The sequence below is a fragment of the Trachurus trachurus genome (genome assembly GCF_905171665.1).
Source record: "Trachurus trachurus genome assembly, chromosome: 13".
In the NCBI taxonomy this organism is placed as follows: Eukaryota; Metazoa; Chordata; class Actinopteri; order Carangiformes; family Carangidae; genus Trachurus; species Trachurus trachurus.
Window position 1 is genome coordinate 12,194,137 of NC_139892.1, and position 17,302 is coordinate 12,211,438.

Sequence of the window (17,302 nt, forward strand, 5' to 3'; positions counted from 1 at the left end):
CCCTGGGGGCGAAACAGTGCAGATTGTGAGGTCATTTTTTATTTCTTTTTTTTGGTGAGGTTTGTCTTTTGTGAGCGAGTTTGTCTTTGCCAGCGTGTATTTGTGCAGCGAGGAGCAGCTGTGGTCGACGCGAGCAGTTGCGCGAATGTGCGGTCGATTACAGTTTGACATTAAAAGAAACGAGGGGAGGTGGGGGTGGGGGTAGGGGTGGAGGGGGGCCGCGGTGCACATGTGGTTGCCAGATTGGAGGCCTGGTTGTTGCCAGATCGGAGTCACTCAATTTTTTGCTGCCTGCCGAGGAAAAATAGCCGAGGTGGGAGCCGTTTCTCAGGGTGTCGAGAAAATGGCTCCTGCTTACAAGATCCTCAACCCCCCCTCATCCCCCTTCCACACACACACACACATATACCTATAAAGCCTGCTCCCATCTCCCCCAAACACATTTCCACATGTATGTCTGTCCAGCTTGCCAAAGAAGATGGAAACTCGCACACAAACACGTGTGTGTGCGCTGACAGACAGACAGACGTGCCCACACACACACTCTCTCATGCACTAATTCACTTTTAGTCACCTAAGCCTGCCAAGTATTTTGTATGGAGACATAAACACCTCGCAGTCCCACTCTCTTTCTTTCTCTCTCTCTCACACACACACACACACACACACAAAGTGCTTGATCCCATAAAAAGGGGGAAAAACATCCATTTACAGCCAAGGGTCAGTTCAAAGCCTGGACATCCCGCCACTCTCTGACCCCCCTCCCCTCCTCCTCCTCCTCTTCCACATGCAGGGTTACACACCCCGGCTGATTTACGGCGTTGGAATTGTTCATGGCGAGATGTGGAATCTGACCTCCTCCTCCTCATGCACACACACACACACACACACACACACACACACACACACACACACACACACACACACACACACACACACACACATGCGATCAACAACATGCGTGTCTTTATATTTTGTCTGTTCATCCATTTTTTTCGCTCTCACCTAAATCTCCTGCCTTCTCCCCTCACTAGCCGAAATTTGAACTTTTACGGAAAGGCGGTGACGTGGGGGGGTGGAGGGGGTGGAGGGTGGGGGGGGGTTAGGGTTGTCTTTTCCACAGCACTTATAAATCCTAATAAATCTATCATAATAAATGTGTAATCCACGGTGTCTGGATGAGGGGAGGCGATACAGAGAGAGGGACAGCCACAGATGACTGGCTGGATTACCAGCGGCTGAAACCAGATCTTCCAAAAGCCCCTACCGAGCATTAGCAGGACGAAATCCAATCAGTCTGGAGCTATTCTCTTTAACACACACACCCATACACATATATATGTACACAAATTAGAAGAGACACGCACACACGGCGTCACATAGAAGACATTGTTTGAGCGGGGAAATGTAGATCATCTCCATCCACGAGTGTACAAACACTCTGCGCAGTCAGTTCTGCACACACACACACACACACACACACACACACACACACACACACACACACACACACACACACACACACACACACACACACACATATACACACACATCCATACAGTCTCTAATGGAGGTTCCAGCTGCAAGCGTCATATAACTAATCCCGGGGAACAGTTGTGAAACATGCAACGGTGACAAGCCAAAGGCAACATCATCTATATCTTACAACTTGAAGTCAGCAGATTAGCCTCAAGCAACCTCTGGGGGATGACGCTGTGTGCGCCTGTCTGTGTGTGTGTGTGTGTGTGTGTGTGTGTGTGTGTGTGTGTGTGTGTGTGTGTGTGTGTGTGTGTGTGTGTGTGTCTGTGTTGCTATGTCTTTGTATGAATCCATGTGTGTGTGTGTTTCTCTGTGACCGAACTGACATGAGCCCTCGGCCTGGACTCGAGGGTGCGCTCCATTACAGCTCCCACACATGCCTGTCTGGCAGGACTCGCAGCTCTCCCACAGGCAGCAGCGCATCCATTCATCTCCATCGTTCCTGACCCCGGATGATACATCCAAGCCATGTGTCCTTAAAACGCCCGGTGTCCGAGCCCCCCCTATTCAAGATATTCGCTTTTCCCAGGGAGGGGAAATTAGTGATAAAAAAAAAGAAAAGAAGAAAAAAAGCGACACAAAAGAGGCACTTAGCTTACCACCCAAGAGCAGAGCAGTAAAGAAGACCAAGGTAATGATCGGCTGCGAGCGAGGGGAGAGGAGGGAGGGACGAAGAGAAAGGGCCAGGGTCATAAAATCCATTTGCACAACAACCAGTTATAAAATGGCTAAATGACAAAACAACGGGAGGCTTTGAACGCAACCCCAGGCAAAGAGGGCTCTTCTCCAGCTCTGGAGTAGAGAGAGGGGCCGTATTCATGGGTTTATTCTGCTGGAATAATTACACTCACACAAACAGACACGGAAACAGACACACACAATCCAGCAGCATTTGTAATGAAGCCTCCACAGATCAATACAACTCATCTAATTCATTAGCCGGAGAGAGCTAAATATAGCACGTTGCCCCCCCCCCCCCCCCCCCGCTCCCCCCCATGTTCAGCCGAGGCTTCTCATGCCTAATTATGCAAAACTCAAGTGAAATATTGCAGAAAATCATTTCCCACTGCAGAGAATCCATCATCCTCCTCAGTAATCACCCAGCCTTCGCCCAAATTATTCACAGCTTTAATAAACATGTTTTGACACGCAGATTGCCCCGCTCCCTCCCCGCCCCCCATCACCACCCCAAAAAAAAAAAGTATACTTCAAGCGCTCTGTGTAACGAACCTGTGCCCTGCATCAAACATAAGCCAGCGCACACAACTACAAAGCTGCTCCAACATGCACTCCCTCTTTTCATATGCACAGACGAGTCGAGAGACTAAACTCGGATTCAAAGGCTGCACCACTGGAGATGTCTCTCCCTCAAAGTCGGGGAAAAACTAAATGATAAAATATGAGGATGTGTCCCGGTGAATGGAAATAATTGATGAGGTCAAGGAGGAGGAGACTGCGGAGCGGCATTAACACATTTAAACCCAGGGCCAAAAGAGAAGAGAGAAACTGAATCTGGATTTTTTTCAATAATCAATTTCTGTACTCAGGAAGAAAAAATGGAAATCAGAACTGAGTAAACTGCATGTGAAGGATGCAAAACATCAAATTTAGTTCATAGTTACATCAAGCAACTACAGCGAGGTTGTAGAAGTTTATAATTACTGTGGTTAAGTTGATTTAATTTATCGTCTGCACTTGTAGACCTGAAAATAAGTTTCTGAGAATCTGAGAAACCTCTTTTCTGTGGAGGAGCAGTAACTTTCCCTCTAACTGTGTTATTGTGCAATAACTCTTGGCGTGTGGTGAAGGTCCTGACAGAGCCAAGTCCATATATCTTTCATAAAAACATGTCTCATTGGAATCCACATTGACATCATTAATAGCGTTGAGCAATATATTGGTATGTCGATGCACGAGGCCAAACGGAGCAACAGGTCAGAGCAGCTTAAACATTATTTATTGTTGAATGAATCAATAGCTATCAACCAGAGGGCTTTAACCTCCATTGATGTTGCACTTGGACAGAAACTATGGTGGTCGTCTTACCGGCCTGGTTGGTGGTGACCGTCACCGACACGGCCTGCTCCGGCCCGGGGCTCTGAGGCGAGACCCCGTTCACCGCCCACACCTCGAAGGTGTAGTTGGTGTGGGCCTGCAGCTCGTTGATGGACACCTTGGTCCCCTTCAGGCTCAGCTGCTGGGGGCTGAAGTGGATGCCGTTGCCGCAGGGTTGGCAGCGCCGGCCGTCGGGCCCGCAACGCTTGCACACCACGTTGTACGTCAGGTCCTGGCGGCCGCCCGTGCTGCGCGGCGCGCTCCACTCCAGGTTCACCGAGGTCTCGTTCACGTTGGAGATGAGGTGGACGGGCGCCGACGGAGGACCTGAGGAGGAGGAGGAATGAGGAGAGAGTTGATGTTATTACCAGCGGTGGCTAGAGGGCAAATGCTAAGCAGGTAGAGAGTTACACTAATATACATTTATTGTGGTTTCTATTGGAAAATGGAAGCAGACAGAGGGATCACCTGACGGAGGACACAACGACAGCTGAGCATTACATTAACAGTGAGTCTCCACTGTCTGCTGTAATTAATTCTTTTTCATATGTACATATAACGAAGATGTAAACGTGTAATTGACTGGGTCGTCCATTGATTGCTAGGGGGGGAGATGAGGGGCTGAGGCTTCTTGCGTTCCCCTTTTTAACGTCCTGTCCGTTACAGCGAGGGAGGATCTGATTTCACCTCAGTTAATTCAGCGCGTTAACTGAAATCCAATAGGCCGGCTGATTTCTTTCCCATTCGTTCGTCCAATCAGCTGGAGGTGGCACCGAGCCCGAGCCCGCTGCTCACAGCAGGACTTTATGGCACCCACTCAATAACTGTAGACAAAGTTTGCTTTGGACCCTGTTATTAAGTTTCTGCTTTGATGTAAAAAAAAAAAAAAAAAGTATTAAAAAAAAAAGTACTGTGCAGTTCTGTATTAAAGCCACTGCACAGATCTGTGACACAAACTCCCCTGCTCATCAATCCCAATTTACATGTCAGCTCTATTGTAATTAATGTGTTTTTTTGCGTTGCTTTCAAACATAAGCGGCGGTAATTGACTTAACTCTCCCTCTCTCTCTCTCTCTCTCTCTCTCTCTCTCTCTCTCTCTCTCTCTCTCTTTCACTGCCTGTCTGCTTTCCCTCTCCCTCTCTCTCTCTCTCTCTCTGACTAATGAAGCGCACGCGAGCGGGCTGAGGGGGATCGATGCAGGGTGAAATATGAAAGCCCAGCCAGTCCACAGACGAATCATTTCACAACGGAAATTAATTATCAGTGTTATTTTTGGAGGAGCCGAGTGGCAATGAGTGATTTCACAGAGAGCGACGGAGGGGACGGCGAGCAGGAGTAGGAGTAGTGTGTGTGTGTGTGTGTGTGCGTGCACAAGGGTCGTCACGGCGAGGAATGGCTGCGCTTTTTGTGCAGGAGTGAAGTAAGGTTAAGTTTCACGGCGCTCGTGGCTCTTACTGTAGGCTACGGTGTGCATGCATGCAGGCGCTAGTTTGGCAGCTGGAGGTGAGTGAACAGAAGGACAGAAGGAGAAGACAAACACCGTCTGTTCATCCGCCGCTGAGTGACGGAGGAGGAACGAGGCTGGATGGAGGGATGGATGGATGGGTGGGTGGAGGGCAGGCGACAGAAGAGGATGATGGGAGGTGAGGGGAACGGCGTCGTTTGACCTGAGGGGTCACTACAAGCCGAGGCAGGGAGATGAGAGGATGCAGAGTACACGGTGTTAATATTAGCATCACTCAACGTCCCCCTCCAACCGCAGCCGTCCGTGAAAACCTATTAATAAATTCTCATTAAAAATTGTGATAAAGCACTGCCCCCTCCTCTCTCCTCCCTTTCTCCCCCCTGCTTTCTCTCCCACTTTTCCCTAACTCGTTCTTCCACCTCATTCCCCCCCGTCCGCTGCTCAGACGATGGGAGCAAGTTACAGATGAGGTTTCTAAATTAAGGTGCTGCACTCACTTGTCATCATAATAGCGCCTTTGTCAGTGTGCTAGGTTCAACTAACCTCTACTACCTTTTAATACCCCACAGCAAGCCGCCTGAGAGGGGCCATAAAGCTGTAATTCAGCCTGTTAACTCAACTTAAGATAACAGAACAAAGGTGATATTGATGTTTCCGGTCAATGTCTGAGAAGCTGTTGTGCTCACTAGGGATGAAAATACACCAAATAAAAGATATTTGTAATTTCTTAGCTTTTATACGATGAATAAAGGGGCTTTAGGGAAATTAAAAGTAAAGAACTAAAACTTGACATTATGGGAAATTCATTTAGCTAGAGAGCTGGAGCCAGAAGGTGGTTATAGCTTAGCTTAGCAAAAACAGCCAAGCTAACCATCAGGTAATGAAGGGAAACATTTCACTCTAATAAGTAATTAAGTTGGATGTGACACGCTAATTACTGAATCTTAGATGTGTTAGTTATTTTCCTTCAGACAGAGGCAGGCTAACTGCTTCTCCATGTTTTCAGTCTTTAGCTAAGCTAAGCTAAGCTAAGATAAGCTAAGCTAAGCTGTGTCGGTTTCATATCTAATGTGCAACTCTTGGAAAGACAGAAAATAGCCTACCTGTATTTTTAGATGCCGAACTATTCCTTTAATGTCATATTACGTAAGTGTGTGTTGACAGGTGAGTCTGTGTGTATTCCCCTCATAAAGATTATTTTGTTTGTTTGTTGCTATGACGAGAGTTGCAACAGTGTGATATAACTTTATGACTGTATAAAGTCTTAAACACATTCCACCACGTCAGAGCTTCTCCAGACATCACACACACACAAACACACTCACACACACACAAACTACCTTTGGCTGTACCTGTCGCTCTCCCAGAATGCACCGGTGGGAGCAAGGGAGCGTGGGAGAGCCGTCGGCTGTGACTGACATCCCATAATTAATCCTGGGAGAGAGCGTGGCAGGGGGAAGTGGGAGCGAAACGCTCAGACAACCTCGGTACAACGTTCGCTCAACCTGGCCTTAAAAATTGAAAAAAAAAACTTCCTTATGGGAGAAATCCCAAGGGAGGGGGGGAGAAAGTTTCTCCTGCAGAAAGTTTCTGATTTCTTTCTTCCCCTCTTCTCCTCCTCTTCGCTTCGTTTACGGCCTCGCGCTTCGCTCACAGCCTCATTTCTTTCTTTCCAGTCACGCCTTCACTTCACTTCCATCTCCTTCTTTAATCTGCGCTTCTCAGTTTTACTTTCACCCCACTCTAACTCCTCCATCTTTCCCTCCACCCTCTCTCCTCCTTTCATCCCTCTCTCTTTCTGTCGCATCAGTGGTTGTTAGCCGTGTGTTAACGCAGGGGCCGAGGCAGCGCAGCGAGCAGGCAAAAATTGGCCGGAGCACCGACCTCCGCTATTACCATCCGGCTGGGATTCATTCAGCCCCAGCGCAGCCCACCCCCTCCTCCCTCCTCCCCTCCCTGACTCCTTCCCATTCCTTTCTCCATCCCTCCCTCTTCCTCTGTCAAACCACCACTAAGAAAACTTGGGGAAAATCTGAGAAACACATCAGGAGCCAACAGAAACCCCAAAATGGAGAACACCCCCCCCTCCTCAGAACCTGAGCAACCAGCTCCCTCGGGCGTCTGTCCCTGGTCCTCATTACCGCCCTGTGGTCGGTGTGTGTTGCCTCCATACTCAATATTTATTCATGTGTAGGCCTATTGCAGATTGTATTTTAATATCACCGTCTCGTACCTGCTGAATGTCTTAAAAGTTATCTATGGGTCTTAGGAGGTGGAGCGGCCTTGACGTAAATGAAGAAAAATGAATGGGGGAAAGGCGGCTCATTTACAAGTAAGCATAAAAGTAACAACAACAGTATGATAAAACATGCAGCAACGCGCCAGGAAACACAAAGAAGATGAAGGAAACATAAAAAACAATCCATAAAAAATCTTTCAACAGGTTGTTGCAGTAAAGAAAATGTCCAAAAATCATTTCTTTTCAAAGAAGTGATGGAGTTGATTTATCCTGCTAGCCAGGCTCCTCGGGCGAGGAGGCAAACAGCTGCATCGCGCCTGGTTTCTAATGTGGAAGCACGAGTGTTTTGATCAGACATTGACGAACGTTAATCGTCGATCAAAAGAGCAAAGATGTGAGAAAAGGCAAGAAGACGCGAGGCCGACACACCAGCAGCAACACAATGACACAATTACTCTACATCCAGTTTTAATCTTCATCTTGCATCGCTAGACCTCGAGCTAAGAGAGAGGAAAAGCGTTTTCAATTACCCGTGCACACACTCTTTCTCTCTCACACACACACACACACACTCAGACATGCTCCCCAATTACTAGAGATGCTGGCTCTTTCCCAGCCTGACCTTCAGCGAGTCAAACTGGGAAATGACTTTAAGAGCGTTTTTTTTTTTTTCTCTCCTTCATCTGCTGTGTTCGTGACTCCGAGTGGATTTAGAGAGACTGAAAACAAAATGTGGATGGGGAGGGATGTTTGAGTGACAGCTGTAATTACAGAGCTCTAACATGTGGGTGAGAAATAAAAAATAAAAAAAATGCACGGGGGAAAGAAAAACAGCAAGACGAGAGAGAGAGAGAACGAGAGAGACAAGGGGGTGAGAGTTCAAAGATCGAGCCGGCTGACGACGAGGCGGGGCCAAAGGTCGCTGAGAGAGTCCGGCTAATGTTCACTTCCTCGCCGCGGAGCAGAAGAAATTGCATAGCAGGGTCCAATAAAACGAGCCGGGTAATGAGCTTTGACAGCTGTTGCTTGCAGCAGCCACGCTCACATGCCACAGTGACTAACAGGACAATGGAGATGAGCCCCAGTCGCCTCCATTTAAAGTGCGGTAGTAACCCAATATTATTATATTATTATAGTGATCTGGCAAAACAGCATAAAGGGAGAGGGAGGTGGGGGGGCGACTTAGTAGCAGACGTCATGTTTCATTATCTAGGGATTTATTAAAGTTTTATTAAAACTCACACAACTATTACAAACATGTAAAACTTGTATTTTCTTTAATTTTCCGAGTTTGATTTGTTGAGGGAAGCGCAACACCCAGGAGGACGGTGTTAGCTGAGAATAATATTAAAAGCTTAAAAGTGTCTTCTTTCACCAGCAGATTTTTTTTGATTATGTTTGTATATTACATTTATTATTTTTTTCCAAGTCATAGATCTCTTTAAAGTGAATCTGCAGTAAAAAATCTGGTTCAGAGTGAAAACGATGAGCTGTTAAGTGTTTAAAAGGCACCATAAACTTATCATCAACATGTATCTGATGTGCCCTGGAGCCTGCAACTAATATCTATTTCAATAATTGAATAAGCTGATGATTATTTTCCCAGATGAATCATTTAGAGGTTTTATTTTTAAAACATTAGAAAAGTATAAAACATGTTTAACACAGTTTCTTCCAAGGTCCAAGGTTGTTTCATCAAATACAGTACATTTTTACTTAAATGCAGTAAATTCTTATATTGGAAAAACTGTAAACATTCATGAGCAGCAGAGGGAACATTATAAAGTTTTTACAGACTTTTGAGGGTCAAGTGGATTGAATTACTAAAATGGACCAGGATCAGTCAGTCAACAGTGACTTTATGTGTGATTTGCAAGTTGAAAAAACAAGATTTAGTGTCAATTTAATCTTCTGTATTTGGCATCTTCACTTGAAAACTGGCCTAAATCATTTGTCAACTATCATAATAGTGACAAATTAATCACATAACGATTGATTGATTGACTAACGGTGCTGCGCTGTCATATTCCTGGAAGTCATTCTCTGCAGCAGATTCATAAAAACTTTTTCTTTTAGCTTGAACCGAAGTCAAAGAAAACTCTGTTGGTTCAGCGACACTTGGAAAAAGGTCGGGGCCAAAATTGAAAAAAGGCTTCTTCTTCGGCAGATTACCGCATAACACAAGTAAAACACTGACTCATATTCTCGATCTTGACAATATTCCACAATAGACTCTTGTTTATTATCGTGCGTGGATACCGTACGGCAGGGGAGCAATTAAAGGCCGTTTTAGTTTTGTTGCTGCTTTGACAGTGAAGTGTTTGGTGGGTGTATTTGTGGGGGGGAGTGTGGGATGGTGGTCTGATTCAGTAAACTGTTTCTGCTGAGTGATGAATCCACAGGAACCTGAAGGATCATTTGGGCCGAGTAACGAGCCAGCTATGAGCTAAGAGACTTAGCACAGATGTTTTGCTTATTAAAACCACTTTGTGACACATATTCACATACAAACATGTGTCATGTGCTGTGATGTTTCCTGGGAAAATCTGTTTTTACTTTTTTTCTTTCTTTTTTTTTTTTTGTTCTCTGGATATTTTTTTCTTTTTAACCACTGCAACAACCTCCCGGTGGCATGACTCAGAAAAGAAAAGAAGAAGTGTCATTATGCAGCGAGATTGTTAAACAATATTTGTTATCACAGTGGTGGTGAGTCAGGAGCGAAGGGGGGAGGACGGGGATTGACTCACACAGAGGAAAAGCGAGAAATCTAACAGTGACTGAACACCTTCCTTCAGCTCCGTGCATTCCTCTAATTGCTTTCTTCTGTCTTCCTCCTTGGCACCTTCACCCTCTTTCCTCTACCAACAGCTTATTCATTCTCCACATATATATATATCTACATCTCTCCGGCTTCCTTTCCCACCTGCCCTTTGTTTTTCCACCTTTTCTCATCACCTCGCTCTGTCTCTCCGCCAACGTTTTTATCTCTATTTGTCTTTCTTCCATTGTTCTCGCTCTCCCTCCCTCTGCTGTTTGGCAGTCTCTCCGTCGGAAGACTGAATCTCGGATGCCGCGGTTTAATACCCTTATTAGTTCTCTGTCACCATGACTGATCACTAAGTACCACCTGGAATCAAAAGACACCTATTAAAGCAGCAGCCGCCGCCGCCGCCGTCGTGTGCTTTATGTGTGTGCAGAGCGGCTGTTTGTGTGCGTGTGAGGGGATAATTCAGGCTGACACTGCACGAGAGAATCTGTGACCATTTTTAGGTGAAGGCAATCACTCTGCGTGTGTCTGAGTCCGAGTGTATGTGTGTGTGTGGCTTCTTTGAGTATTGTGTTACAAATACAGTACACAGCAGCAGGATACGTTTACAAATCACTGTAAATCACAGCCTATCGTGGCGCAGCGCTCTTAATAACAGCCGTGGCTCACGTCTTGTCACATGTGTGTGGGTGGGTGTAGCTATACTCACGGGTGCAGGCCATGGACGCCGGGTCCGTCTCGGAGCGAAAGTATCCCTTGTCGCAGACGCAGGAGGTGGAGCCCTCCCTGACGGAGTAGCTGTGCAGCGGACACTTGGAGCAGGCGCCGTCGGTGGCCAGAGCGCGGTAGTAACCGATCTTACAGGCTGAAAAGAGAACAGAGACACAGAGGAGGTGGTTAGACATGACGTGACGTCAACACGACAACATCAGCTGAGAGCGGCGGGCGGCTTTGAACTGAAAAACACACAAATTCATGATCATCATCACGTGAAGCTTTTTTTTTTTTTTTTACGGTCGAGGGGGAAAGTTGTGCAGACAACACGGCTCCGCAAGCATCTAATTAGGCAGAGCTAAACGCTAACATGCTCGTGCATACAATGATGCTGATGCTTTGCAGATGTAAAGTCAAGTTTTTATCACCTTGGTTTGCAGAGACAGCATGCTAACATCTGGTAACAGAGCCTACAACCATACTATAACCAATTTGTAAACTTTATACTTTAGCTCTGAGTGCTATCAAGCTCACAGACAACGCAGTCGCAGGTGTAGGCTTAACATAGCCGAGTCTCTACAATTAATTGTTTGGTCACTGATCATGTGAAACTTGATGGCAAAGGATGAAAAGTTAAGTGACTGATCAGGAATCAACATCTTAATTGATCGATAATTGAGATCTAACCGACAGATCAACATCTACATCTCTAATAATAATAAAAAAGAAACTGGAAATCAATGAAAGCCACAAATCATTATCAGTCCATGGTTTTTGTAATAAGAGGGTGGTGCCACTGTTTGCACTTGACTTCAAATGGGAAATAATTATCTTGCCCATTTCCCCCCCAATTAGCAACAGGAAACAAAATGTTACCCTGAGGCTTCTTCTTCTTCTTCTTTTTCTCCTTTCTCTTTCTCTTTCTCTCGTCTCTTTGTCCTAAATTTCCACCTCCAAGGCTTTCTCCTCTCTCTCTCTCTCTCCTCTCTCACGAACCTGCCTTCTATTATCAAAAACAACAGAACGGGAGTAAAGGCTGCGATTTCCTCTGACAAAAAAGCTCTAGATCAAATCACTGCCTCGTGTCTTTTTTTCACAAATCCGAGCTTGGCTCCTCCGCCAGGAGTCGGGAGCCTCAGTGAAACCGGAGCCGTTGGCATTTCAGACCATTTAACAAACAAATGCCACCACACTTGGCACACCAGGAGCTCTGTCACTCTCACATGGCTGCTTTCACTCCGCAGGGCCTTCCACACACACATACACACATACTAACACACACACACCTTCACACACATACACACACCTCTGAAATTGTAACCTAAGTGAAACTTTTCCTTCTTTTGGGCGACAGCGCTCGCCTTTCTCTTGAGTGACAGTTTGATTGGAGGGCTCGTCTTTCAAGGAGTTTCTCCCTCCTCTATCCATTTCTGTAATTGCCGGGGAAGCCTAACGGGGTTATATTTCACCCCCTGAGCGCTGAACCAGAAGAGGAGGACAAAAGAACAATTCTCCGAGAGGTGCGGCGCAGACAGTCGCGACACCGATTGGACCGAATAAGCTGTCAGTCAGCGGGGCGGCCGTGTGCAGGGCAGTGGGGCAAGCGAATCGCATCGAGGGCCCCCGAAGGGTTGTTGGTTTGAGTTTTTGGGAGTTTTGTAGTAGAAGGGTACATGTGTGAGAGTTTATATGTTGTTATTGTCGTCCAAACGTGTATTTATTAACGTGGACACGCATCACCTTGTTGTCGTCCAAATGTGTATTTATTATGTATGTATACAGACAGTAAGTATGTGTAGCCTATGTGTTCTACCCTATGTGGTATAATATTTTATTCCATTGTTGTTCTTTTTAAAGGTTGCCTTGTACAATCTGGCAGAGGAACTGTCGATGAAAACTAGCTTTTTAAGCTAATTCGGGTGCATTTACATGTGTTTTTTATACAATGTTTATTAATGTGCATTGTCCCTTTTCCAATAAACTAAATTGAAACTGAACTGAAATGTGTGTGTGTGTTGGAGTTGTTATGGCATACTAAAGCGACCCACTGGAGACGGATGGGTAAATTCATTCCCAATATAAATCAGATAATTACACACTTTTAGTCTGCAGGGGTTCAGCGATTCCCCCTTCTGGGTTCGGAAACACACTCAACCCAGATCTAAAAGTGCATATGAAAGGCACGGATTTCAATGCCACAGTCATAAATACATCAGGGGATCCTACATACAAAAGAGCAGTCGCATAAACAAACTCCCACATGCGTTCACCGCACTAGAAATCAAATCAGTGCCTGGCCACATGCGCCGCGGCGGCGAAGCAGGAGCAGCAGGAGCAGGAGGAGGAGGAGGAAGTCCACGCTCCAACAAAAACACACACTCCACGGACCGTGCGACGAACGCTCGCGCGTACGATCAGCAGAGGAAATCCACAACGACTCCCTCTCTCCCCCTCCCACTACAAAAATACCGGGAAATCCCTCTTTTTTTTGTTAGAGGTGTAATAAAAGTCAGGCTTCTTCTTCTTCGCTGGCTAGATTAGCGCGGCGTTAGCGGGGCTAGCTGCTACCTGCTGAGCCATTCTTCACCCGCTCCCACTCAGTCAATCAGCGCTAAATCCCTGCCGCTTCACCCGCTAACGCTAAGCTAAGGGCCTCTTTGATTGTGGCCGGCGGGGGTGCGTGAAGCCTTTCGTTTCTTTTCTTCACAGTTTCCAAAAAAAAAAAAAAGGGGAGAGATTAGTTCAGGAGAGGGGGGGGGGGGGGGGGCACTTTGCGTTATCTCTCTATCTTTAAAAACGATCTCTCAATGGTCCGAGACTCATCGCTGGGGACAAGAACAGAAGGACGGTTGGGGATTTTATGGGTATTGTTTGAAAAGGGGGTTGTGACCGCTTCAGGTGACAAAACACAAAGTTGCTGGGTTTGTACATGTGCGCTGACCAGGAAAAGTGTCCGGGGGGGGGTGAGAGCGAGGTCACCCAGCTGTTTTGGAGACGATTGAGAGAGACTTGTTGCTAAAAGCCGGAGGGAGAGTTAATTGACTCCCATGCTTCACAGCCTGCAGGCCTGAGCCTCTTTAAGGAGACACCGTCTAAGAGCAGGCCACCTCAAACTGTGCACGCTTGATGAGTTTTTCGCTCGTCAATTATTAAGCTGTCCCGGCCTGACCCCATGCAGCTCGCAGCCAGCCAACCAGGGGGGGGCCGTCCCAGGATGCTTTGCCACAGCCTCATCTTCATCTTCATCTTCAAGTGGTTATGAAAGTCTTTGCATTTTGAGAAATTGTGTTTGAAAATGTGATGTCAACACACGAGGGCTTGTTTACAGCAGCGACTGCCCCGCAGAAAGGAAACGAGTCCAAGGGAGGAAGAGAGAGGGGTCGATATCCGAGTAAAGCTCGGGAATTTGCTTCCTATTAGCGGCGCGAGTGTGTGTGTGAGTGTGAGGGAAGAGACCGCAGTAGTGGGTGGTCCAAGAGACCGTGGCTTCAGAGAGGAATCTCCCTTAAGACTCGCTGGATTTATCACTGCCCGGGCCAGCCCTGGCAAACCCACACACACATATACACACATACACACACACACAGACAAATACTGACACACATGAACACACATGTATTTAGTTTTTATGGGATGTGAGCTGAGAAGCCCTCATCATATCCTCTGAAAAGTCTAACCCCATTTTTCCACACCGTCTTTTTTAAACCGTCTCCGCTCGCTGTCACTCTCTCTTGCTCTTTCTCTCTCTCTCCTACGTTCACCCCCCCTCTCCCCTCCTCCCTCCCTCAGTCTCTCCTTCGCCCTCTATCTCTCTCTCCCACTCTCCTAGGCTTTCTCTCTGCAGGCCTCCTTTCAGACAGAGAGGGGTTTGTCAGGTGCCAAATCCCTGAGCCGACAGATCAAAGGCAGACAAAGAGACTGGTGACTTACTGTTCTATTCTGGAAAGGCAAAAAAAAAATGGAAACCCTCATAGACTGGGACATCGCATTCTTCCCCTCTTTTCTCTCCCGGCAGTTCTTTCACTCATTCAATCCTCCTCTCTGGCTTTAGTCCTTTTTTCCCTTTTGTCAGTCTTCCACCACCACCACCCCCTGTCCCCACTCCCCCCTCCCTCCCTGCCCCATCCACATCCCGGTTGTCTCTAAGCTAAAGCACGTTTGGAGGGGTGGGCAACAAGGGAGGAAGAGGAGGAGGAGGAGGAGGAAGAGGAGGAGGGTTGTGGGAGTTAATGAGTAGTTTTGTCCGTGTGGTGCGGATTTCGCCGGATGAATTGGCTGCACGGTGCGAAGGGAGTACAAGGAGGGAGGGAGGGGGGAGATATCTGCAACTTCTGCTCAAGACAACCCAAAAAAAAGAAAAGAAAAGAAAAAGCTAATGATACAATGATAGCTACCCACACGCGAGGCAGCTATAACCAGTAGCAGCCTACACACCGGGCTTTGAACAACAACCGGCGAATAAAACCACGTCGTCTACCCACACGGACGCCCACTGCAGCCCACCTCCACTGACCCGCATGGAAAAGCCTGATAGGCAAGTTATACTGCAGCCTACACAACAAAGTATCCAATACACCAGGGAGTGAAAGCATGAGAGCAAAACTTGCACTACAATAGCCATCCCAAAAAAAAAGAAAAAACTCCAGGAATATAACACCCAGCACACGGCACACACACAATAACCAGGCCTGCCCAGGCAGAACAATCGCCTCTGTTGTAATCAAGAAAGAAAAAGAAAAAAGAAAGGGAGAATTAAGTTCAAACTACGGCGTTTTCTCTCCTTTCAAGGCTGCAACGCTTTCTCTTCTTTAGGTGATGAAAACTCGGCCACTCTTTTTTTTCTTTTTAGTCATAACAGACAGGGAGCGCTCTTCAGTCAGAGGCGTCCTCACAAAGCCGCTCTTTCAAAAAAAAAAAAAAAAAAAAAACAAGCGATCGGCTTTCAGGACCTGAGGGCAAGGAGAGTCTCTCCTTCTCCTGCTGCACCTTGAGGAGCCAGAGATCTCTATTCAAACCTGCCTTTCTGCCGTATCCCTCCGTCTTTTGTGTCTCTTCTATCTCTCACTTTCTTTCTTTTTCTTTTTTTTTTTTACTTCTCCCAGTGGAAAGCAGTTCGTGGCTCAGGTAAGACTCCTGCTAGAAAAAAAAGGATTGTTATTCCAGCAGTGCTTTGTTTACCCTCTGGCTGTGGTCCCAAGACGGGTTTAAAAAAAAATCACTCAGAGTCTATATAGAGAGAGAGAGATATATACTGTCAATTCCCCTCAGAGACATGTATATAGTCAGAAGACATACATGGGTACACCTGAGCCACCGGCGCATTAGCAGGGATAACTAGCTGCTGACCGTTAACATCTGTCACAGGAACAGCAGGAGAGTGGAGCAGGTTAACTCATTAATTCCGTCACTGGGGGGGGTTATTAATTACCTCCGGCCCTGACGGCGACACACACGGACACACGGCCAGCGAAAGCCATCAGCGTGATGGATGAGGGACACACGGCCACCGAAACTGATCACCATGATTGATGACATACACTCGACACACATCTTGACCTTGACCCCCCGGCCGTTGGGAGGGGTTACGGGAAAAGAAAGGGGGTAATACTCTAAAATGCAAAAGAAAAAGAAAGAAGCAGAAGAAGGTCCAGGTTGACAGCCTCAGCGGTGTTAATGAAGGCTAAGAACAAAAGCCAGCCGGGCTAACGATGGTAATAACACAGAGGCTAACCCTGCTGCCTGACAGTCGGCTCTCGACCACCAGCCAGAGAAAGAGAGTTGCCAGCAGTTTGTCTGTCAAACTCTGGATGATTTATAACTGTATTTTTAGCAGCACCAATCCATCATCATGTACCAGCCACCCAGGACGCTGCCCTAATTAAAATGTCCGGACCAGCAAGCAGCCAAAGAACCAGATGAGCACAACAATGTTGAAAAATAAGACCCGGAGAGCAAATAAATGGAGATGTTCAGTGACATTTACGCTTCTTTTTTTGAAAAAGAACAAAAATGTGACATATTTCACATATTCGCAGCGCAGTATATAAATCCTAATGCACAGGGGCAAACAAACTATTTCCTGCTGCAACATTAAAGCCGTTTTTTTTTTTTGTTAGAACCGAGGTGGCACCTGTATTGTTAGTGTTTGGATTGCATAACGGCACAGAGAAAAGTGAAATATTGTTCCGAAGGCTTCCTGCAGACCGAGGTCTCTGCGTTCTTATTGACACGTAGGCCTCAGCTTCCTCCCTAATTCCTCCAGCCTGGCCTTAAGAAGGAATATCAGCACAATGGGCATATCTCAAAAATCTTAAGTATTCCACCCAGCTCCACTCCAGAAAGGGACAAAGAGCACTCCTTAAAAGGGAGGGAGGCCCCATCGGGTGCTGAGGTGACTGTATGGAGACAGAGAGAGAAAGAGGCCAAAGTGCACAGAGACATCAAACTGGACAGAGACGTGCAGAGAGATGGACGGATCGGGGAGGGGTTCAGACAGCAAACAGATCCATCTTTGTTTCCTGG

The 17,302-nt window shown here is 46.7% G+C and overlaps 1 protein-coding gene across 2 annotated transcripts in view; it reads right to left on the minus strand.

The window, feature by feature from the left end:
* Window positions 1–17,302, minus strand: part of epha4l (eph receptor A4, like) — a 58,135-nt gene that overhangs the window by 20,930 nt on the left and 19,903 nt on the right. For both annotated transcript variants that reach the window (XM_083984348.1, XM_083984347.1), the window contains exons 4-5: window positions 10,776–10,931; window positions 3,586–3,921 (exon numbers count right to left, since the gene is read on the minus strand). In XM_083984348.1, coding sequence (XP_083840474.1) covers window positions 3,586–3,921; window positions 10,776–10,931 — 492 coding nt within the window. The remainder of the gene's footprint in view (window positions 1–3,585; window positions 3,922–10,775; window positions 10,932–17,302) is intronic.